The sequence below is a fragment of the Cibotium barometz genome, chromosome 7, assembly GCF_041138505.1.
Source record: "Cibotium barometz isolate CiBa-2024 chromosome 7, ASM4113850v1, whole genome shotgun sequence".
Taxonomy (NCBI): Eukaryota; Viridiplantae; Streptophyta; class Polypodiopsida; order Cyatheales; family Cibotiaceae; genus Cibotium; species Cibotium barometz.
In genome coordinates, this window is record NC_141052.1 from 14,229,717 (window position 1) to 14,255,449 (window position 25,733).

Consider the following 25,733-nt stretch of genomic DNA (forward strand, 5'->3'; position numbering starts at 1 on the left):
AGACAGAGCAACCTCGTGTATGCATACATATCCAGGGTCGCGTGCTAAGTCTGCCACTATGCGGACGACCAAATGACGAATCCCTGAGGCATCCACACTCCCGGGATCCAAGAAAAAATGAGCCAACTCCCATAGTCGGCCTATCGCATCTGTCATCTCCAGATCGCTCACATGATGAGAAAACTCAACTGCCTGAGTCTTCAAAGTGCTAAGAGCGAGCTCCAGAATCCACTCTCGGTCGCATGGGCCACAAAGAGGGAACGAGAAGGCCGCCGCTGAATCAAGTGCCTCCTCCCCGCGGGCCGGAGGTATCACTACATGAACTCTGATGGGTGCTGGCTCATGGGGGCCCTCTGCTCCAAAAAGCCGTGTGAAGGAGTAATCAAAAGCCTCCGAGCGTTGTCTAGTGCCGAGGCGACTCAGCCGACTACGGATAGATGATATTCGTGGAGCCCGAATCGGCATGGTAAGTCTCCTGTGCGGTGCTCGAGCAAGGTCGGTGCTCAGAGCCCTCCGGACTGCAGGTGAATGCCAGGGGACTGCCAGGGCCTCCCGGGGAGCTGAGGCGGGCGGGGGGGAGGTGGGGGGTGGAGGAGGAGCCGCTGCCGAAATCAGAGCGGGGACGGGAGGAGGCGAGGGTGGAAGCGAGGCGGTAGGGGGGACGGGGGTGGGGGGGTGAAGGAGGGGGTGCTGGCATCTCCTGGTCCTCAGTCGTCTCGCAGGGGTCTCCTCCTAGAGGGGAGCAAAACTGTTCCTCACGGGAATCCAGTGATGCTGAGACTGGGGGCTGCTGCTGCATCGATCTCTGGGCGTGCTGCTGTGGCTGTCTCCCTCGACGGCGCCCCTGTCCACGCTGCCACTCCGAGGTCTCTGTGGCCTGAGCAGGTGTCCCGGAGGCGGCCTGCCGAGCCGCATCTGTGGGCGGGCCATCAGGGGTCTGCTGCTGCGGTGAAGGTCGGGGTCTCCTGCGAGGGCAGGCCTTGGCCAGATGGCCGACCTGCCTGCAAATAAAGCACTAGTTCGGGAGCCCCGAGAACTCCACCCTTTGATCAATCCATCCCCCCCTAATCCTAGGTAGCTGAATGACCTTCGGAAGGGAGGAGATGTCGGGAACCAAAACTCTGACCGAAGGTAGCCCAGCTGCTCTGGCCACCACTGAAGCTACTGTGGGGCCAGTCTCTAGCACCGAACCCACCAATGCTCCTAGCCTAGACAGGAGCGGAAGGTACTCACGGCGGAGTCCAGGGAAGCAAACTGTAACATGGAAAAGGCGCTCTCCCTGCTCGGTCGTTGCTGGGTCAAAGCCATGCTGCCAAGGTCTGAAGAATGCCCGAGCACCCCTGATGTCAAGGGGATTCATGGCTAGGACGTCCACGGCCCAGTAGCTGAACGTCCAGGATCTTGCCCACATCTGCAAGAAGGCGGGCCTGGAGAAGATCCCGAATCTCCCCTCTGCTGGGGCGAGTGCCGACTATACGGCAGATGGTGGAATGTGCCTAGAGGCGTTCCACCTCTGGGCGAGGCTCGCTTCCTCTTCTGGCGAAAGAGAAAGCCTGATGGGGGTATCCTCAGGGGCGGGCGAGGGGGCTGCGGAAGAGTCCCTCTGAGGTGGGGCGGGAGGAGCCTCCATCAGTGTCTGAAGCAATGTCGAAGGCGGAGCGAATGCGGAGAGTCCTGCAAGAACCGAGCTGCACACAAAGGACGGAGGGGGAAGGCGGAAGGCAAAAAAGAAAAAAAGCCCCAGGGGACGGAAAAATCAGAAAAAAAGGGGAGGGGTAGGGCGGCGAAGACAAAAAAGCCCTAGGGGGGAGGCGGAAGCAGTGCGAAAAAAAGGGGGGGGGGGGAAGATAAGGTGACGGCGGCGAAAGGGGGGGCGGGGCGCTGAAGGAGGACGGGAGGGCGCGAAGGGGATGAGCAGGAGCTGGGGGCGGCGGGTGCTGCAGCGCTGGGGCGTGCAGGACAGCCAGGCAGGGAAGAGGGGCAAACGCGAGGGCAGGCGGGGGGGGGGGGGGGGGGGGGGGGGGGGGGAGAGCTTCAGCGAGCCATTCCCAGATTCAAGATCTTCGAGAGCAGCTACTTAATATTGATAAGGTCATTCTTGAAAAAGAATTTGTATCCAGGATATTACAGTCATTGCCAGAGTCTTATCTGAATTTCCACACTTATCCTACTTTCTCTCTTAGGGGTAACCCACAATGCCTACAGTTTGAGTTGGTTGGTTGGTTTGTAACTTTGTTGTTGCAAGAGGGACAACCGAGGAAGAATAACTTTTTCATGCAGTGTGGCAATGACCATGCCTTTGCTGCTAATGATAAAGGCAAGGGCAAGACTAAGGATGGTGATTATCAGTCAAAAGCTGAATGTGGACAACCATCAAGCAAAGCAAAGAGTGATGCAGATCAGCCCGAGAAAGAGGGCAAGTGTCACTATTGTAAAAAGCAAGGGCACTACATTAGTGAGTGCAAGAAGAGACTTGCCAAAGCGAAGAAAGAATCTGGTTCGGCTACGGATTCTTTTCAGACTTTTGCAAGCAAAGTTAATGTTTCAGCTCATTTTGTGCGGGATGATTGGGTGAAAACCCTAGTACAATGGATATGCCTGAGTGAAAATGTCAATCGCAGTCTTGTGACCTACTATACACTTGTGGCACTTACCTACAGTGAAATGCTATGTGAAGTCCAATGCTAAAGAAAGCTTATGATTATGACGATTTGGCTAGCCACATATATATATGCACCAATGCGACTGGTCGGTTTGTTTTACTGCTGTCAACCAGGTCCACAACCTTCCATTTGTCACACTGCCATGTCATCATTGCCACATGGCACTTGCTCACGGGCCATTACATGGTATCCTTTGTGTACCACAGGTGACATTTGTCACATTCTTTGGTTGCAGGCACAAGTTGGCACTGCTACTGTTGGTCCCCCTCCAGCCTCTTTGTGTTGCAAGCAAATGTCGAGGCTCTTTGTTCAATGTTGCCTTTTTCCTGACAAAAAGCCTCTGCAGCCTCTATTGGAAGCCTTCTTTGAAATGATCTTGCCTTTACAATATTGCATTATTGTTGCAAGTTGGTCTTTTAGAGCTTACTTCTCAGTGACTGCTTGTTCTGCTGGTGTTGGGATAGTGTTCAGGCGTGTATTTTGTGTAGTGAAACATGAATCTCCTTAATAGATATTCTGAATGCATGTAATAAGTGAACCCCCAAGTATCTACCCTCCTAGAGCCCCTCTAGAGACTCAGAAGTACATCCGCATACAATATGCCAGAGACTTTTGTCTCTGCCAGTGTAGAGCAAGACTCTCCAAACGAATTAACAAAATGAGCCAGCTCATCTATGTAGAGGTGGAGGAATGTAGGGGAGAAGAGGGCCTAATAGTGCCATGTATCTCCCTGAAGGGTTGCTTAATTGTGCACCTTCTACGACTGATCTAATCATTTAGTGTGAAAATGGCCCAGAATACTAGCTGCTTGACCTCTAGATTGTTCATCAAAGCTAGTGGGAGTGTGTCAAAGGCTTTTAGCTATACAGTATTTGCTATTTGTGCTTGGCTTCTTAAATAATGGATCAAGTGTTATCTGTCCCCCCCAATTGTAGCAAAGCTAGTATCGTGGAGAAGTTTAACTTTTGTCTTAAAATATTTCAAGCAAAAATTTATGATTTGTGAATATACTTGACATTAGAAATATCACATTCTAAGGCACACTCTTTTTAAGAAATGTAAAAGTTTCACTCAACCTATGTTTGTTATTGTTGCAGAGAGAGGAGATAGTGCAATGGGTTGTTGAAGGTGGTGGTTTGATGGAAAGGGAGGATGGGCCATGCAAGGATGCCAATAAAAGAATCGACTTTCTTGTGGTCAGCCATGGAACCAAGCTGACTTCAGCGATGATGATGCATGCAAAACCTATTTCAAGTCATTGGATACGGTTTTGTTTAGAGGTAAGATTGCAGGTGTGATCCATAAATGCTTTTGTTGAGGAATGAAAATCTGTATTGCAGCGGTTGACTGTACATGCCTGCACTCTGTTTGTACATCTGGGGTTGCTTTTCTTGCTTCTGTCTGTGTGTGTTTTGTGGGGGAGGGGGGGGGGTGTGCATGTAAATTTCCTCACGAAACGAGGAGCATAGGGAGGTTTGTCGCATCACTAGTATGGTTGGAGAGGCAATGCTTCCAAGCACATTTCCAGTAGGTCCAAACAAAGTCCTTCCTCACTATTCAGCCAGCAGGCATGTATGGAGCTGGTTTTTGGCATCACACTTGATACTCTTAAATTTATATGCTCATCCTCCAGCAATTGGACGCCATGGGCATGACTGTACACGAAATTGCAAGACCCTGTGATTGGAAACCTGATCCCTTGTGAGCCCTTGTCCAGGGACATGTCAGCCAATGTGCCACCGCAGTGTGTGTCAGGGTGAGTCATGCATGTCCCACAAAATGATGTAATCCTCTTGGATGATGTGTTGGTGTCCTGGGCACACTTATAAGGTTAGTTGGCTGGGTAAACGAGCACCTGCCTGTGTCATAGGTCCAGGTCTAGTGAGCACCATCGTGTGTGAACCCGTATGAGGCATAGCACCATTCTTGGGATCATGGAGGAGGGGGGGCCATGGGCTGGTTTCAGCACGTTGGCCAAATGGGAAGGGAGAAGATGAAGAGAGGAGACCAGGCATAGGCGCCCATCATAGAGGAGGCACACGTGTGAAAATGCAAGGCACATATTTTTGCATCTTTTCAAGTCGGCCAGCTCCTATCCCGAGCTGGCCATGGATGTGCTGAGACCAAAGGACACTGAATTGTGTCTGAAATATTACCACGAGTCCTTAGAATGTAAAGTAATATAGAGTTTGGTTGAGCAACCAGCATGCATATCATATTTGTATGGAAATCTGTGAGCACAAAGACATTCTCTCTTTACGTTTGATCTGCACCCACTCTTAGGCACTGATGATATAAGCAGGGATCTAGTAGCGTGTGTTGCATGCCACGCATGATGAGAGTAGTCAGACATTAAGTTGGCACGTGTAAAATGTATATAATCCCTTCCTCCTCTAAGAGCAAGTTTTGTCTGTAATTGCTTTATTTTCGAGATAGTCTTCTATAATTCTTTCTTGTTTAGTACAGTCCTTGCTATCAAATACAAAACCATGATCATGTCTGCATAACTAGAATGGAAGACTTTTGTCTGCAAATCCTCAATTAAATCATCATCATCTCTCATACTCTTTGGTGGGGATTTTGTAGGAAAAGCAGGTCCTTAGTCTTGAAAGCCATGTACTTTATCAGCCTCTCCAATGTCAAGTTCCGCTCCCTGGCTTCCAAGCATTACGGTTCTGCGTGTCTCAATACGAAGATAAGGATAGAATATTGTTGCGTAATTTATGCTTTGTTCTTGGAGCCAAGTTGACAGAGAAACTGAACAAAAAGGTCACTCATTTGCTGTGTAAAGTCAGAGATGGGCAGAAGTACGACGCAGCATGTAAGTGGGGCATGCAAGTAACAACAGCTGAGTGGCTTTTTGCGTGTGTATCAGAGGTGAGCTCACAATGTCTATGAACAGGGCTCCTCCCTGGGGCTATTTGCATAAATTTGTGCCCCAAATACCCCAAGCAACTGCAGCTGTCATCGTTTGTATTCTAACATTCATGTTTGCCATGTTATGGGATGCCCAGGACAAAGTTCTACCTTTGACAAATTTTCAACCAAGGGAGCTCTCAGCAGCTGAGAAAGATGCAGGTTTTCTTGGGATGACACAATGCCCTAGTCAAGCTGCTCGTTTAGCATCAGGAGAGATAGGTTCCCAATGGGCTGCTGAAACGGCAACTTTCCGGCCAAAACAATTGCCAGGTTTCTTTAAAACCTTTCAGTGCTCTTAGATAGTTCTGTAGTATGTAGGCTACTCAGTAATAATTTGAATGTTTCTTTTGGTAGAGGCGAAAATTGTCTCAACAGGGCCTGCTAAAACAAGTCCTTCGCTAGTGGATGCAAGTGTTGCTCACCTTTCAGAAAGGAACAAATATGTTCTTAGTATGCAGACTATATCCCCACAGGATGCAGCGTTATCCCTTGATCCGTGGGATGAACATACAGTTCGATGGTCAGGGTGTGATGATACAAAGCACAACAACATTTATCCAGAGGGCAACTTATCAACAGAAGAGGTGAAAAGAGACCACAGTAATGCCAAGGCAGGGTCAAATTGTCCTTGCATCACTACAACTTGTGATGTTGGAAGGCCTTTGAACATCCAATACCCTACTGCAAATGAGTCTGGAGATCCTGCTGAGATAGAGCAGCAGATGGTGGTTGCTTCTGAGAAGGAGAATCATAATTCTTCAGATGTTGCTGCAGCAATTGAGGGACTACTTGCTCAAACAAGCAGAGTATGATGGCTTCATTACATAGCTCTTTTGTTGACTAGGGTTTTGATGTGATTTATGCAAAGTAACCATGTGCTCTCTCTGTGCTTTTGTAAATGTGGTGTTTCTGCAGATAAAGTGCAATGATGGATTGAGAAATATAGGGATTGACCAAGAGGTAGCTACTCCTTACAGCTATTCGGTTATGTTGAATCTATGCTTTTTGTATTGCTGAACATTAACAGTCAATACTGCAGATTTCTCCAGAGCACACGACACTGAAAAGAACGAGAGAAGATCCCCCCTTCAAACGGTCAAAGCTGCAAAGCATGTATGTATTGCTGGCGATACACATACCTCCCGTTAGGCTCATCTATTTTCTGCTGCTTTGGATTCGTAACTGCATGTCACCTTGTTGCCAGGTCCAGTGAGAAGGCAGAAAAGCCAAAAGTTTTTGGATCTCCAGCCCGAGACTTGTCTGCTTTTGATGACTCACAAATGGAATCCCAGGCAAGTGTGCTTTATTGTTGCTTGTTTGTTTTCTCTAATCAGAGCATCCAGGCAACTCAAGTAACCTTTATTTCTTTGAAAGGTGATTGGCTATGATGAAGATCACACTGGCAAACAGCTCATCATGGAGAGGGTGCGCACACGCAGCATGTCAACAGCTGACTTCAGTAAACCTGCCGGTGGCAAAGCGGCAGCATGGAGAAACGATGGCCTGGGTAGGCTTTTCAGGGTAGCAGAAGCCAACAAATGAAGTCCAAAGACTGACCATAGTCCGTCTTCCTTCTTGTATGTACCAATATAGTACCCGTATTGTTGTCAAGCTCAACCCTAATTAAAAAATGCCAAATGATGGTAGTGTACATTAAGTTGTGGAAAACGGTAGTGTACATTAAATTGTGTTAAAAGGATCAAAGGTTATGGTGCAATGAGGAGTTGAGTGGGGTGGACGTCCCAATTTCACTGTAAATCTTAATTTCTCAAGTTTGTTGTTATTGTAATTATTATTTTATCTTAAGTTTCTCTTTTAAATGTTTTTAATTTTAGTGTGTTTGCTTGTTGGTTTGACGTTACACAACGAATGTGTACTTCAAGGGTATTCTGAGATTATATTTACACACAAACATGCAAGCAACTCAAGGATCACTCTGCAACGTTTTTTCCCAATGAAACACCACCCAAAAAAAAAAAACATAAGATTACATGCCTTCACTAAATCCATCTTGATCTTAATTGCTAAGAGATATCCTTGTCGCAAATCCTATGCATTAGTCTTGTGACATGCGACACAAGATTAATCTTATGTGAAGGATTTCTATTCATACTTATCTCTAGATTTATGTGAGATAATATTTGGTGGTATGGGACACTAGAATTTATTACACATAGAAGTCATTGATACAATGTTTATTTGTTATAAGAAGATACTCGAATTTATATGTTATAAGATAATTGATCTCCTTTTCTCGTAATAAGCAAACACTTAACGAAGGTCAATTATCTATTCAAGCAGGAGGGATGTTACATAATGTCCATCCTTTACCTGAACGGAGGCGCCCAGACATCAGCATACCATGCTAGTGAATTGGTATCATGGGTGATCTCACATTAAATACTAGCTACCTAGTGTTATTGGTATAGTTTGAGACCATGCTTTATGAGTGTGAGGTGTAACAAGTAGTGCCATGCTTGACAATTGTATTGTGGTCAAAGTGAAACAAGTAGACTATGCTAGATAATTGTACTATAACAAGTGGTTTATGCAATTGATGTGCCATGCTAATTGAAAGTGTAACAAGTGGTTTATGCAATTGATGTGCCATGCTAATAGAAAGTGTAACAAGTGGCAATACACTCCATACTAGATGATGTGTATAATGATACTCTCATCGTAGTAAAACAAGTGTTAAGTGTATGTTGTGTTTGTGCTTATCTCAATGTTTCATATTGGGATTAATTATAGAGACGAGGGCAATTAATTGAAACAACTAGTGTGTTTGTATTTGAGAGAGAGGTGATGAGCAATGCGTGTCGCACATAAGGAATCTTGTCTATCATATGATTTCGTATTATTATTTGTGATTTAATGATGAGTGCAAGAGTCTTCGATTTAGGTGTCGCATGAGTTTTATTATTGCAATCCATGCTCACCGAGCCTTTGAGCCATGTCTTTGTGCCTCTGGGTTTACCTTGCACAACGAGCACGATGTTGTAGCATTTTATGTTGTTCGATTTTTTCTATACAGTTGAGGACAGTTGTGGCCTCAAATGGGAGGACTGTTATATAAGTATATATTTTATCATATTTTTGATGCATAATAATAGAAAAATATTCTTGATTAAATGTGTAGAAATCAACTTAATAAATGGAATGTGTGAATATGCACAAGGTTATTACATGTGCAAATACGTCCAAGGTTATTTTATGAGTTATTACGTGCTTAATGTTTGTACAAATCATATATGCACGCTTGTGTATGGCGTTGCTATATTCCTAGCATATATGTTAGAAGAGTTTTAATTATTTACACTTTGTGTGTGAATAAGCTCTAGTGTTTGAGCTATTTTGTAAAAGTGAAAAAGCAAGTCTAATTTTATACACATAAGTATTAATAGCTCCTTAAGGGGTTATATATATTGAATATAATTCTCAAAATACTCATATAGTGGGAGTTGAGCTACATGCATTAGGCAAGAGATTGCACCCAATAGTGTCTTGATGGTGATGTTCTATTTATCTTATTTTATGCTATGTTATACTCTATCATATTAATTTGATTCAATTCTATGCTTTAATCTTTGATGTATTTGTGAGCTTTTAATTATTTCTTCAAGAAGTACATAAGGTCCAGTGAGAATTCTGTAATAGGTAAATAAAACAACTCGTTTACGAGTTTTCATTTGTGAGTTTTTAATTGTTTCTTCAAAAAGTACGTAAGGTCCAGTGAGAATTCTATAATATATAAATAAAATAACTCGTTTATGGGTTTTAAGTTTTAAATGGGATGTAGCATGCACAACAACACTTATGACATGCATAAATCTTGACTTTAGGTATATAGGGTTTTTTAAAGGCTAGGAAGATCTAGTGGCAAGAAAGGGCACTAAAATATTTCTTTGTTCTTTAATCTAGTGAGAAATATAGAAAGCATCTTAAGAAAGAGATGTGAAAGATATCTTGCCATTAGTATTATGTAAGGAGTCGGATTGAAAATGGGTCCTTTATAATATAAAATATTATACCTAAGAATAAAAGTGCTATCAATGATGTGATTTCATTTCTAAACTTATATAAAATTGATCTCAACAATAGAAATTCCATTTGCAACCAACGAACGAGCTGCTAGAGCCTCTCCGCATTGTGCATTTGCTACCCATGCTAGTGCCTCCACCCTTGTCTCTCGCCTTAACCATCTCTTTTGCCTCCCCGCCCTCATCTCCCGCTTGCCACCTCCACGATGCTATTGTCGTGGCCTGCATATGTCTTAGTCATCGGTCTTCTTCCATTTCATCTTCCTCCCTCGCTTTAGTTCTTACCATTGCTCCACTTTTTTATCCTCACCCCCTATAGTAGCTGAGTTCCCATTGCACTACGTATGACCCATGCCTTGTTTGCAAGGTGGTAGCATGGCTACAACCCAGCATTTGACCCTTTGGCTGGTGTCTCATCAAGCTTTGTTGTGATAGTGTACTTTGCAGGTCTTAGGAAGGAATATCTTCCTCTCCTCCCGATGATAGGTGGTGCTATCGAGAGAGAATTTTTTCACCACCATTTTGGTTCTTATTCGGACGGCCGGGATTCTATCCTATGTATCTACATAGCCTCTCTAGAGTCATGTCTCATGCCATATCGCTTCCTTGCCTTGAGAGGGACCCTATTTTGTAGAGAGTTTGCCAAGCTAGTAAGACACATGAGGATTTGGTTGTGTTAGAGAACTGTTGTACGAGAATTTATACGAGCATTTGGCTGTGTCAGAGAACTATTATACAAGCATTTATATGAGCATTTAACTTAGTAGTCCCAAGATTGATGCCTTCCTCCTTTCCCTAGCACCCTTGGGGAACCTTCCTCTGTCCCTCCCATCTGAGACCATTGCCTTGTCTCTCTTTGCGACCCCTCATCAGGGATTCAAATTCTTACAAGGCTCTCTGACCCTTCAAAGCTTTCAGCAGGTTTAACCTCACAGCACCCCCCCGATAGAGGTAAACCCTTCTCGCACGAGCCCTCCTTCTTAGCCCCTTACCCATCCTCCATCATCCCCCCCCTCCCCCCCACCCCCACCCTCACCCCTACCTTATACTTCAACTTTCCCGCTTTCATCTCCCTCTGCTCTAACTTGATCGAACCCCCCCTCCCCCCCCCCCCTTTCTTCCTCTTTGGAGCATTCCTACCGCCCTCCTGTCATGCCTAACCTAGAGGGAGGAAGTTGCCTAGCTCAGTCCGTTGTTTAATCTAATCATTTCACAAAGCCAGTAGAGATGACCGTCAACGGTTTGTGGGCTCTCCCTTGAGAGTTGCTAGCCAACCCACCAGAGTGTTGGGGCAACCTGCTGACTGCAGTTTTTTCTGATGCCTTCCCGTCGAATTATCTGGTTCGCAGCGATGGTGGCTCCCATTCATATATGTGTGGTGTTACCTTACTCCAGGCCTTTCACCCCAGAGAGTGGCACAATAATTTTCTCCTTTCCCCTACGTGCAGTAGTGCTAGGGGATAGATTGCAGCATGGAGTGAATGTCGGATGCCACTATTCATGATAGGCAATAGATCTCTCACACCATTTGCATAATTTGCATATCATTGACGTGCTTACCCACCTCTCACCCTTGGCTCAAATGGAGTTGGGTGGTTGGTGTCCTCCAGTTGGAGATGTTTTTTTTTTGTTTCTTCATGTTTTAGTGTTAGTAAACCTTCCCCTCTCTTATAAATACCTACATTATGATAAGTGGAGTCCAAAGTATTCATATTCTGGGGCTAAAAAAAATTGCTCCACTAGGATTCATGCCCATTTGGCATGGCTTCTCCCTAGGACTAATAGCGACTACTCAAGATCTATCAAAACTCATGCCCAAGACTCTTTAGTGGAGAGCAATTTAAACAATTTTACCTTCCATAGATCTTAGTTATGTGGATTGTCTCATGGAACACTTAAGTTTTTGGGGGTCCACAGTGCTTTCAAAGGTGCCTCAGTAGACAGGAGCTTCATAGAGCAGTAGTTGGTGGACCCATTGACATTCTCCATTTAGGAGGGGGAGAAATCACACCTTCTGGTCCCATTCTTTTGGCCCCTTCCCCACACACAAGGTCAATGTTAACCTATGACGGACATTGAGACGTACTATGTTTTACGTCATTAATTTAAATATTTTGAGTCATGGGCCGGGCTTGTCGGCACCATATGTTAAGGATGAAGGGATTGGGTGATCGCCGATGAGAGGCGCACCTTGAATATTAGTAGGATAAGGGTTAGGATCGGCCGGCCATGTATGGGCGCCCAAGTGTGAACGGCCAAGTCACCTATAAGAGTCAAATGTAACCCTAAAATCTTCATTCTCATGTGTTGTGAATACAAGAGTGCTCTTGCCTTATCTCTTTGGTTTCCTTCTCCTACGTGTGTGAGAGAGAGAGAGAGAGAGAGTGAGAGTGAGAGAGCGATCGAGCACTGTGTAGCGGCACGGCGGCGGAGAGGCGGTAGAGCGGCGATGGCGGCTCCTTCTTCACTGCGACGCGGGAATCCTTCAAGGCGGCGGTTGAGCGGTGAGTGACACACTCTTTGGCATTCTGTTTCCTTGTTGTATGCTTGCAGCCATTCGTGGCTTGCATACGGTGTCTGGCCAGTCCCCAGCTACGACCTGTGCGGCAAAAGCGCACATTTTTGGCGCCGCTGCCGGGGAGTTGCTCTGCACCAAGCTCCAGTTTGCAGCTCGGCTGCTGCGTGAAGTTTAATCTGCACTACAGGAAAGCGACTGTGTGTTTGTTGTTGAGGTGTTTCTGTGTTTTGCAATCTGTTTCTGTAATTTGTCTTCTGCATTTCTGTTTCTTTTGTTATTTTTCCACTCCGCGTGTGGGCGTGCGTTCTGTTATCTGGTTATCTGCGTGCGGGGGGGGGGGGGGGGTTTCTGAATCCCCAGATCTGTGCTGTGTGCGAACTGCGCCGCGGCCAAGGCTGAACCCTAAAGAAACCCTGGAAAACTTATCTTTAAAAAAAACAGAAAATAAAAATAAAAAAAAACGTAAAAAATAAAAAATAAAAAATTAAATTTTATTTTTAAAGAAAAAAAACCAAACGTGTGGAGAGGAAAGATTTTTTAATTGGAATTTTTTTTTTGAAAAGAAAGAACCCCACGACCCCGGCCTCGGTCTCGGTCTCGGTCTTTTGATATATATATATATAGGAGAGTGAGCCTCCATAGCTTTCTTTCAAGTGAGAGCTTATGGGAAGTCGTGCCCTATATGTAGCCCACTCCCCAAGGAGTAAAGTGAGCATGTGGGATAAAGCCCTCACCCTTTCCTCCACAAGCAAATAGGCTTTTGCCCCTTCCCCCCATAGGAAAACGGACTGTTTTGAGGACCACGAGAGCTCTGGATAGGCGAACATGGTGCTGTAAAGCACACTAGGACCCTTTGAACGATACGCTCGTTTCGAGCTATCACACGCCCTAGTCCAGGTTCGACCATAAGTAAGGGGGTCATAAATGAGTTAAAAACAATCTAAAAACAAGTAAAAACGGGGTGCGAAACACCTAAGAAACCACTTGTGTGAGTTTCAAGGGTAGTTACCAACGCACGTAGGATACCCACGTCACATGCATCTACGTTCTGGTCGGGTGCTAGAGCCTGAACCACTAGAAAGTGTTTCAGTCTACGCAGGCTCACACCATCCCTCCACGTTAGCATCTTGGCCTTCAGCTGGAACCCAAGGGAGTGCAACCCAAGATCCACGAATAGTGGATAGTGACTCGTCCTCTGACTCAGAAGCCATGGAAGGGCACCCTACCAAGAACCCTGAGGAGACAAGCCAAAACATGCCAGGTTGGGCCCCACAACCCGGATCTAGCATGTTTATCGTCTAATAGAGACCTTTAGTAGAGCTACACGCTCTGAACATGCGACAAGCGAAGTAAATGAAGAAGGTGGGGTAGTGGATTCGCCATTCATATCTCATGTAGACCCTACCCTCCCAAAGAGTGTCCATGTAGATATTCTACCCACTTCGTTTAATGAGGGCCCTACTGAGCTACCACATTCCGATGCTCTTCCTAAAGTAGAGGTTCCTAGAAGCCAATCCATAAGAAGTGACATTGCGTCCACTTCAAGAGAACCGTTTGGCACACCAAGTCTAGATGGGATATTTCTCAATGAAAATTGGGAATATGATCTACACACAGAGACTCTAACTGACCTATACACAGGTTACACATACCATGTAGGTTGGTTAGAAGTCCTATGATCTACATCTAGCGCCACTAATCTAGAGGAGCAACAACACATGATATGTGAGGTGATTCATAGAATTATCCAATTTGAGAGGCAAAATAGGGGAGTGAACCTAGTTTCCACTGGCCCTATGAGATTTTTGGATACGGGCAAGGCCAAACAACCAACCCTATCACAATTGGAGACTCCCTCGGTGAGTCCCATAGACCCTTCATATGTTGTTTCGCCTGGAGTCCCAATGCAGGTTGAGCCCACGAGCAGTAACTTTAGCTTTCCAACCTTGGCTCAACTTTCCATTAAGGAATCCACAATGCCTACCCCAATGATGAGCATGACAGAAAGTGCACCTGTTACCACTGTAGTTAGTACGACACCACTACCTAGTGGAACAGTACCTACAACAGTGCGTGCCAGTGCCTATCGACCCTATGTACCTATCGCTACTCATGCTCATGTAGCTCCTACGCCTGTTAGTATGCCAATGGCGTATGCTCCACGACCTCCTTATCCAAGAGGAGCTAGGCCTATCCACATATCATATCCTACGTCATTTGCCAACATACTCAGACCAACGCCAACTCCTATCAGCCATGCTATCCCAGAAGTGCCTCCACTAGCTATGTCTGCTCACCTAGGTGATCTCGCAGCGTTTGCTCAGACGATCGGACGATCTATTGCGGAAAACATGCGGGGCATGCCTGAGAGAGAACCTAGAAGCAAGGCAGTACAAGTGGCTAAGCTCACTCAAAACTTCAGTGGTAACGAGGACATTAGGAAGCACATTGAAGTCTTTGAACACGTGTGTGATTCCTTGGAAGAGCACAATGAGCTGCATAAATGTAAAGCCTTAGGCTTAACCTTGAGTGGGAAGGCCGGAGATTGGTATCGAACCTTAAGGGTTGAAGAGCGCACTCACTACCCCACTCTCAAGAGATTGTTCTTGAAAGAATACATACGTGAGGGTGTGCTTTGGGGGGTAGCATCTCAACTCCAAAAAGCTGAACGCGAGGAAGGGGAGTCAGTGAGAGACTTTATAAGTCGGTTGAAGCATCTAAATTCTCGCTGCACTCCCGATGAACGCTTCAATAACAACCAACTCCTCGATAGATTCATCCGAGGATTGCGCCACGAGGACATAGTCATTAGAGGTCTTACAACGTGGGAAGCAGTCACTGCCAATGCAATCCATTTAGAAGACAACTTGATGATTGCAGGTAAAAGGGTGTCTTCAGAAACAAAATCCGTTAGTTTGCAAGTATCTGGGCACGAGCCAATGACAGTAAAACCTATTGCCAAGGAGCCCAAGATATCTGAAATGTCTGTGACCGACCTTACTAAGGCTCTCCAAGAATACTTTAGGGGTAATCGAGCTCCTCAGAATAGCCATATGTACCCAAGGAGAGAGCAACAATGGTGTTCGGTGTGCTTAGGACCACATAGCACGAGTGAATGTCCCACATTCAGAGTCAAATTCAATGGGAATTGCAATGCATGTGGTAAGTATGGCCATCAATCTAAAGATTGCCTAGTACTTAAGCGAATGTTGGCAAATCAGGCACCACTAGCCTGGTCAAACACACCTCAAGTACCCGCGCTAATGCCTGCACAACCTGTCGAGCAACCGTCACAGCACATAGTTCCAAGGAATCCAAATGTGGTCCAGTCTATGCCGTTACCACCGCCAGTGCTAGGACCACAACCTCCACATCCAAGGATTACCCCTATGAACCAGATGGGTTGTGAGTCACATAGTGCATGTGGGGATTATGAAGAGGAGATAGACCCCACTGCTCCATACGGGATTGATACGTTTGAAATGATTCCCCAGTACTACATGGAGGATCATTTCGGGCAAGTTAAGCCTGTATATCAAGCGGCTGCTCTCGCCACAAGAGAGCAAAACCTTAATACCTTGGTGAGGAGACCACCTCTTCAATGCTATGAGTGTGGTGGACCGCATCATGTAGCGGAGTGCCCTAATAGGCTACAGAAGATCGCTACTCAAATGCAACCAAATCAAGGGAGCACATCGGGAATGCCGGTACTTACATGTAATCATTGTGGCATAGATCATTTGATCGCTCAATGTCCACATAATCCTAATGCACCCAAGATTACGCCATTGAATTTGGTTGAGGTCACCAACCAAGCACGAGGAACCACACCTGTTGTACCCGCGAATGTAGTTACACGGTCAATGCTTCAAAATCAAAACTACATTCTTGAAGAGAGGGATACTGCATCAATCGCTCAGGCAAAGAAAAAGAAAACACGACGAAAGAGATCGCTTAATGCCACGAGCTCCAAGCCCAGTTCAAAGACTAACATAGGGACAGGAGACGACCCCGTGTATATGAATGATCCTGAAGATGATTCTGATTCAATAGAAACCATGGGGACCAAAGCCACTACCTTAAGGGAGGAACCCACTCGGGAGCTCAATGAAGGAGAATCAAGCGAGTACCTAAATAAGGGAAAACAGAAGAAAACTTCCTCGGCCCCACAACCAAGTCAGTTAATACCCTCTCGACCACCCAAACTGACTGAGACTCCCCAAGACAAGCCACGTGGGCCAAAAACCCTCAAGAAAAAGATTGGAACTTACCCAAACCCAGTTGAGGAGATTGAATAAGTGCAACACTTAAGGGGTTTGGTGGAAGAAACACAAGGAGAACTGGAGCCAAACCCGAGAAAAATCAAAATTCCAGACACTGTTTCTTACGCAAGTTCAACCTCACCGGAACCATAAACCGTTAGCTATACCTAGTATCATTCGGGAAGAAAGTGAGGATAGGACATCCGGAAGTGGGCAAACACCCTTCTTGCTGGAAAGAATGTTTAGTGAGGGAATGCCTGACCCCATTGAAGAGGAAGTGATTCCATCTTCACCAGTCCCTAGTCAAGGGGCGATGTCTCGAAAAGTACCGTTGAATGTGTCTAAGCTAATGGATTTCATGTCCTCTGAAATCAGAACCACGATCATATCCAAATTATATGGAGATCCTGAGCTATTCTTAGCTCTTCGGGCATTTCTCAATGGAGAACTAAAGGCGGGGCTACCACAATTTGCAAATATGGATAGAGCCGACATGCTTCAAGATGAGGAGGAACATTGGGATCTACAACCCAACCTAGATGAAAACTTGGTCGTGGAAATACCTGTTAACAAGTTGGGATAGTACTTTGAAGGGGACGAATCTAATGCAACCCTCCCCATTACTACCAAAAGGGGTTAACTCTAAAGGGAATCCTTGATGGTGGTGCTGGCGTGAGCATTGTGACTAAAAACTGTTGGAAATCTATGGGATTGACCTAGTCCACTTGCCTAGTGTTCATAGGTTTGGGGCTTGCCCACATGTCTCATGTGGGGAGCTTTGAGTCTTGCTAGCTCACTTTTACAGATTGTCTTACATTCAGACATCTATCCCCAAATAGGAGAGGAGCCTAGAATATGGGGCAAGGATAGACTTAGCCTCAACATTGACTTTTCGATCCCTTTAGAGTGACTGGCCCTGATATCGGACCCTCCTCCTTGCAGTGGTGGTGGTTGGGTGTGTTCACTCACTAGGCATGATATAGCTTTGGTAGTTCATAGCATAGATGAGAGCTCTGCCTTACTCACCTTCTCTATTGGACCTTGGAAGACTAGAGAGAGTCAAGCACTCCTTGGAGGATTTCAAGGGATGCATCTTGCAGAGGGTGACGCTGATTGGTTTTCATACAAATGAGTCGACCAAGGTGGCTAGAGAGAGACTTTGGCATTTATGGATTTGGGAGGGGTGACTTGTTATCCCTCTAATGGGACTCAAGAGAGTAGACATGGCATGATCCAAAGGACAAGGAGGAGAATCTTGGTATCCCCCTTTCTACATACACTACACAATTGGGTCATAGAATTCAGATGCTAAAGGTTAAGGGAGCTCCAAAAAGCTTGACACACTGGTAGTCCCACGGCCTCTCATCACTGCATTTTCTCTCATATTTGTGGAAGAGGTTGTGGGATAGCTTTCATTGTGGAAGATCAAAGCTGGCACATAGGAGTGGTTTGGCACCTGGTTGGCCATTGGAGGTAGGCTAGCTTTATGTCGTCTGAGGTGTGGAAGGAGTCCCGCCATCATTTTCTTTGGGATTTCCCAAAGTCTCAGTAAGTTTGGTAGTGGATCCTCCACATCTTTACTATAGATAGGGCCCCTTCCCACACTATTATGTGGGGAATTTTTCTTAGGCCATTGAGGCGCCAAGGCCATCATGACATATGAGGAGGAGGATGAGGGACTAGCCCTACAGGTCTCTCACCTTCATATTTCTATAGTGCTAATCCCAACCCGATATATTAGTCACTATTTCTTGGGCCACTAAGGCATTGAAGCTTTCATGTCATATGAGGAGGAGGGTGGGGGACTAGCCTCAAGTCTCTCACCTTTGTATTTCTATCATGCTAGTCCCATCCCCATCTATTGGTCACACGAGACTCCAATTTCTTACCAAAAATTAAAGATTTATAGTAGTATTGCTGCATGGAATATCTGGAGAGCTCGATGGAGTGAAGCCATCAAAGGCACCTCACTTTGCCCTCCTAGAGAAGAGTCCATCAAAAGACACCTCACTCCACCCTAGATCGGAGTCCATCAAGAGCATCTGGGTTGATATCATTCATACTCTTTGTGGTGGCCAGTGGTGTGCTGGGGAAAGCTTCAAGGTGGTTCAGACCGCATGCATAAGCATTTTGAGAAGCCTTCCTGAGGATTTGGTTGCTTGGTCCCTTTCTTATTGATAGTGGTGGTGGTAGGCCAGCTTGGCACTATAGACCACCTATGTGGTTATTTTCCCCTCCCCCCCCCGGCGTAGGAGATAGCCTCCTCACATAGAGGGACGAGCTGGGAGTACATCCTTCCCCCTCATTCTGTTCCTTGATTCTTGATCCATATATGAAGTCAAGTTTGTACTTCGCCTCGGAGGCTATTTTTTTTGGTAACTTATAGAGGGATCTTTTTTCCATTAAAAATAGATTAATCCCAACCAACCCCCTCTCTCTCTCTTCTTCTTGTTTTCTACTAAAAAATGTGACGAGGCGCAATCTCCGGCCTAGACTTTGTCCAAGGATATACATGTGGTCTTGCTTTGGTAAAGATTAATACATGATATGCAAGATGCATACATGGTCAAGGTCCCAATTCCTTTCATAACTGAAGAAGTTGAGTCAAACACAATCAAAGAATGCCAAACGATTAAGATTATTTCCAAGCACTTCTTGTTTTACAAAAATAAATATATGGTGGATTGGATGGACTTAGATTGGATGGACTTAGATGTACAAAATAAATATATGGTGGATTGGATGGACTTAGATCTACAAAATAATGCACCAAAAAAAGCAAAGGATCCTAGACACGGATATTGAAGGAAGACCAAGTTGTTTTTACAAAAATAAATATATGGTGGATTGGCTTATGGACTTAGATCTACAAAATAATGCACAAAAAAAGAAAAGGCTCCTAGACAAAGATATTGAAGGAAGTCCAAGTTGTTTAAATTGTAACATATAAAAATCCAACTAAAATATCTATATTTTATTAGAGCTAAAGTTATTTAATTGGGAGCGGCAACAATAATTGTAACATTACATGGTTGAAAGAGGCATGCCTCCCCTTGCGTGTGTAAGCACAATGATGAAGACTCCAAATAAGGAGCGTGGGTTTTTTTTTAAATTTATTAAAAAAAATTCTCTCTCTCTCTCTCTCCCTCCCTCCCTCTCCCTCCCTGGGTCCCTCTCTCTCTCTCTCTCTCTCCCTCTCTCTCTCTGTATGTGTATTCTTCCACCATCATTAAAGAAAACTCATTCTTAAGCTTCAAATGCAACCTTCAATATGGCCTCTTAGCTATGGCCTCCATGATGGTGGCTCTTATTAGAAACCACAACACAATGGAGAGGTGTCTGACCAATGCGTAGAGATGGCCTCTACAACACTAGGCAATAGAGGCATTTGATAGATGCATAGATGGTGGAGGGGTAGTATTTGATGGATGAGAGAGAGAGAGAGAGAGAGAGAGAGAGAGAGGGAGGGAGTCTCTTGTCCGAAAATTTGTGGGCAAGGATCCGAGTGAGAGGCTTTGCCCTATGCAAGAAGTGCTACTTCTGCTGCTAGCACCCCCGAATTCGTTGCACGGAGGGGGCAGGGATCTTTCAAAGCTCAAGCTCTTCATCACATATAACTACATTGCCAAATGGCAAGCAAAACAAATCAAGGAATGTATACTTAAATTTCCTGATGATGTGGTTTTCTTAGTTGTTTGTAGATTTTGCAAAGAATTATGTATTCAAGGAGAAAAATGAGTCCATGCATTGGTACTCGAGTTAAGTAACCATTTTTGTACACATAACATACTATCGACAGAAGGCAGGGGAAGTAGTCAAAACAATCCACTTATTCATATTAGATGCCAAGGTGCATGACACATTATTTGTCCAGAATTACTTTATATTACATTCTAATTGGCTACAAAGATAAGGTGTCTCTCTGAAACAACATTGGGTGTGGTTAGATGGTGCGGCCTCACAGTTCAAGGTTGCTAGGCCTTTCTATTTTGTTGCAAGATATGTTGGACTGACAGGGATGGAGATGAGCTGGTTCTTCTTTGGAATAGAGCATGGAAAGGGAGACCATGATGGTGCAGAAGCAAATGTAAAAGGAACATTGACACATGAACATTTAAACAAAAATGGGGCCACTTTAAAGTGTGCATCGAGAATGTGGTTGGTTTTTGTCGCCAACTTGTGTGAAGGAGCAACCACAATGCTCATATCCTTCAAAAGAACGGGAATGCCCGTGTGTTTTGGGAGATTAAATTGGGAGATGTGAAAAGGAGAATTGTGCCACTATTGAGAAGTCTCAATCTTTGCATATAATCTGTGGTCACAAACCATGGGATCCAAGCACCCTTGCAACAAGATCATTGGCACGCTTTTGTGATGCATGCATGCATGCATGCATGCATTCATGTTGGAACCGTTGCACTAACAAGGCCCATGTGTAGCCTTGGGATTATGGCCATATGGTGATGTTTCCTGATGATGATGAGTGTAAGATTACTCCCCAACCCTCAAGATGTCCAGTATCTTCCCCTGTAATCAATCCCCTCTTCACAATAATAAAAGATCTTGTTTCTACCTATTTTGGCTTAGAGAGAGAAAATGTTCTAGAGAGAGGTTATTCAATTTTAGATATTTTTAGATGGAAAAATATCTCTTCTTATTAAAATAAATTTCCCTAAAACAGAAGTTCAAAAAGAATTTCAGAAGGTGCATTAGAAATAAATTATAATTTGTTCATCAAAAGGCCTTATCCTAAGGGTCCAGATTTTCTGAAAATTTTAGATTAAGGTTCCTATGGACCAATAAGATTAATCCAAATGTAGGGAGGAGATAAATTGAAAAATAAAAAAAAACCCCTAAAAATGAGTTAATGTTCACATAAGATGAAGAGTGGAAAAAGGACCAAGGAAAATAGTTAAAAAACTGATTTTGACACCTCAGGATAGGGATTCCCCCTCATGAAGTAGGCACCTTTTTCTCATCATTGCTTTTCAATTTTAAACCATTAAAATTATATATTTCATCTCTCCTCTCTTCTAATTCAAAACTGGATCCAAAAAGTGAACTAAACTCACCCAAAAATGGTCAAAATTTGACTAAATTGATATGGAAAATTCTAGAATTAGTTTACTTGGTTAGAGGCTCATTTTTTCCTATAAATAGAAGCCTCCCCCTTTGTAGAAGCTTAATAGTGTTTTATGCACTGTTACTCTACTCCTGCCCAGAGCCAAAAACATTGAATTAATTGATAATTCACTTGTTTTTGACTAATTCCTCTATAAAGAATTGGTGGCCACTCTTGATCCAAGCAAGAGTAGAACCCTCAATCCCTCAAGCCAAAGAAAAGCTCACAAAACTCCATGTAAGTTAGAAATTCTAATTTTTTTAAATTCTATTCTATGGTTTTATGATTTCTTGCTTTTTTTAAATGTGAAATTGGATGTTATGCCTTGATGGAAAGGCTTCCCCCTTCTCTGTATTGAATTCAGCCCTTCTTTATCCAAGATGTGTAATCAAATAAATAGAGTTAAACTTTTTGTATTGTTTCTTTAAAAAATGAGAACTGATTAGATTAGAATGCTAAATTCATCTTGCGGTAAATTCTAAGTAGATTTAGAATGTAAAAATTGAAAAATGGTCAACCATACAAAGGAGGTTATGGCAAAAATTTTTTAAACTTTGTGGAAATAAGTTTTATCTTTATGTTATTCAAAAAGAGTAATCCCCTTCGTTTGTGTATTCTAAAAGTGTTATTTTCATTCTAAGCATAGAAAGATGCATATTGGAAATATTTTTATTATAAAAGTGTTATTTTCATTAAAATTAATTTCTATGCATATAGAAAGATGAATATTGGAAATATTTTTATTATAAAAGTGTTACTTTCACCAATATTGATTTTTATGCATAAAGTGATGCATAAAAGAATTTTTTTTAATTATAAAAAAGTTACTTTCATCAAAATTGATTTTTATGCATAAAGTGATGCATAAAAGATTTTTTTTAAATTATAAAAGTGTTACTTTCATCTATATTGATTTTTATGCATAAAGTGATGCATAAAAGAATTTTTTTATTATAAAAGTGTTACTTTCATCAATATTGATTTTTATGCATAAAGTGATGCATAAAAGAATTTTTTTATTATAAAAGTGTTACTTTCATCTATATTAATTTTTATGCATAAAGGATTTTTTTATTATAAAAGTGTTACTTTCATCAATATTGATTTTTATGCATAAAGTGATGCATAAAAGAAATTTTTTAATTATAAAAGTGTTACTTTCATCTATTTAATTTTTATGCATAAAGTGATGCATAAAAGAATTTTTTATTATTATAAAAGTGTTACTTTTAACAATATTGATTTTTATGCATAAAGTGATGCATGAAAGATTTTTTTAATTATAAAAGTGTTACTTTCATCAATATTAATTTTTATGCATAAAATGATGCATAAAAGAATTTTTTAACATAAAAGTGTTACTTTCATCAAAATTGATTTTATGCATAAATTGATGCATAAATGATTTTTATATCAGAATTAGAGCTCTTTAATTCTATGTTTAATTTTTATGAATAATTGATAAATGAATAAGTAAATAGTCTGTGAGAGAAAAATTCTATCGTTTCATATTCACTCGGATGGTAATGAGAAAACTCAGAAAAAAACTATCGAAGTCAGAATTTTAGATAAATAATTAATTTATTCTTCATAAGAATTCATGATTAGTTTAGAAATCAGATAAGCAAATATTCAATGAATGAAATTCAAAAAAATAGTAATTGAAATATTACCCCTTTTGAGAAAGATAGTTCAGGAAGAACCTTACCAGACTCAAATCTTGAATCAGACTATGACGAAGACCAACTCCTTCATCAGTTTTAAGGAAAGACGATGTGACCAGTTCAAGAAAAATACACTCAAATCACCCACCAAATCTGAAACTAAGTTGAGACCCTTTGATTTTGATTTGAGGATCAAGGTTACACAATTCGAGGAATTCTGTTTGGAATTCAGACCTGCGATCTAGAAGTCTTGGATACGGATTTGAGATATACTCATTGTATTCAAAAAGAAAATCAAAATTAAAAACTTGCATAGAAACCCTGTTTTCTTAAAGGACCGCCTTACGCCCGAATGCTCGAGGGAGCATTTGGTATATGTGTTTTTCTAAGGGAAGTTTGGTTGCAAAACAACAACTCGGGGACTGTTCAAAGGATGGCTCATGCGGGAATAACCTGCCCAGGTCTTGACCAGCCTTAATATGGTGAAAAATGGTGTGCTTCCGGTACGATGGGTGAGGGCCGACGAAGTGGTCTCTGAGTGAAGTGCCAGGACAACTAAGGAGGATCCTGGAGGGTTCTGACCAGGCGATGCACGGGCTCGCGGTGCTTAGGACACCCTACATATGTTGTGGAAGATATATATGTATGATGACAAAAAAATTATTGTAATCTGTTAACTGGATCTCGTTGCTGAACCAGCTGGTCTCGATGGAGAGTCCAGAGTGATACCTTTTTTTGAGAAACAAGGAACTGGATGGAAATTTTGAGTTATGATATCTGTAATCAATAACTGTTTGTTCAATGGATCATTTTATAAGTTCAAGTTTTAAAGAGGAGTGTGTGCGTATCCGTTTTCTAAAGCTAAAGTTAAGAAAGGCATTCAATTATGGGTGGGTGAGTAATTGTTTGGTTTTACTTGATTCCAGTGGTGGTAGGGTGGTGGCTAACCCATGGGCCGGATGGGGTTAGGCTGGAATCAGTAGAGTTTTAATAATGAAATTGAACAATAGGAATACGCTTAGAACTCAAATAGTTAAATAATAACCGGAAGACTTCTCAAATGAATAGATCAACGGTTGTGCCTGATCTTGATTTAGGAAAAAAGTGTTGATTTCTTCAAGTCAAGTCAGTGATAGTTTTCCTTCTATAGGGTTTATTTAGGTCAAGGATATTTCAGTAGCTTGACCTTGTTAGAAAAATTCGTTAAGAAAATCAAAATGGTGGAATTGTCTCCGTTTTCCAGGCCTGGGAAATATTCACGGTTGTAATTTTCAGAATGACCATCAGCTTAGTCTCGTGCCCGGACATTCAAGGGTGAGGCCCCAAGTGGGAAACCCTGCCCCACGCAAGAGGGAGCTGCTTTCGCTCTGCCAGCAATTGGGAATCGGCGGGTGAGCAGAGGGGGCAGTGGGATCTCACAAAGCTGGTATCAGAGCGCTGTTGTAAACTTATGAAACGGCAACAGAAACTACCTAAAATTCTAAAGTAAATTTGCGAAAAAAATGTTTTCACTTGCTAAGATTATGTTTGAAATGAATTCATAAATTGAATTGGATTTTTAGATGGATACACCAAATCTGTCTAGCATTCCTGGACTTTCCCAGAGTCAGGGTATGATCGCCTTTGCCTTTGAATATCTCGTCAACTCTGCTACAACCCGTGTAAGTAGAGTGAGGCTTGCCCGTCATTTTGAGGGTCTTTACTTTCCTAATCATGTAGAGCGACGTCAGTATATGTGGTTCTCTGGAGAACGATGTATTAATATCAAAACCAATCAGCGTCAGAGACTCAGGCAAAATATTTCCTTAGCCATGATCTTGATAAGGCTAGGGGTTGTTCATTATGTACAACTCTTTAATCATTCACCCACGAATTTTAGAATTTCTTGCCGAGTTTTTAGGCTTCTTAGCCGCTTTATCCCTAGAAGTAGAATTACAGCACCTCTTTTAGTGATGAATTGTGTTTATCATGGCATGTCTCCTTTGCAGTTTTGCTTCTTTATGCGTACGCAATTGAGGTAGTGACTTTGGAGCCGTGATGCTCTATGTATATATCTCAAACGTTTGATAATAAACGATGTTTTGCAAAAAAAATCCAAATTGTTTGTGAATATGGTTAATAAAATTATCAGAGTAAATCTTGTTTCATGAAGTATGATGAAATAATTATCTAATTAAAGAATAAATCATAAAAATTAAATAATCATTAATCTGTTGTCAAAGTTAAGTTGACGAAAATTTCGTTTTGTTAGAATCATGAGGCGCGCGGCCCGTGCAAGGCAACCGCATCCTCTAACCGATGATGACGAAGAGTTAGATCCGGATGTTTGAAAAGCCCTGCACAGATCCCAACCTGGTCCCTTTAAGGGTGAAGGGGAGCAGTTAGGTGAAGTAGTGGAGAAGTGGATTGAGGCTATGGAAGAATACTTTGATGTAACTAGCTACAATGAGAGAAGCAAGATGGCTCTCGCTAGGTTAAAGATTGTGGAAATGGCCAGGGTCGCTTGGAGGAATCACTGCAAGACTAACTGTCTCGACTGGAATAC

The 25,733-nt window shown here is 42.9% G+C and overlaps 2 protein-coding genes across 4 annotated transcripts in view; one reads left to right on the forward strand and one right to left on the reverse strand.

Annotated features, from left to right (window-relative positions):
• The window catches only part of LOC147636709 (uncharacterized), a 211,083-nt gene that overhangs the window by 127,422 nt on the left and 57,928 nt on the right, over positions 1-25,733 (reverse strand). The window lies entirely within an intron of this gene.
• LOC147636710 (uncharacterized) lies at positions 2,275-7,365 on the forward strand. Its single transcript, XM_086799929.1, has 9 exons — positions 2,275-2,571; positions 3,761-3,943; positions 5,250-5,540; positions 5,678-5,852; positions 5,937-6,388; positions 6,498-6,542; positions 6,622-6,695; positions 6,787-6,874; positions 6,957-7,365. Exons 1-9 carry the CDS (start codon positions 2,275-2,277, stop codon positions 7,122-7,124), a joined length of 1,773 nt encoding a protein of 590 aa, XP_086656055.1. The 3' UTR covers positions 7,125-7,365.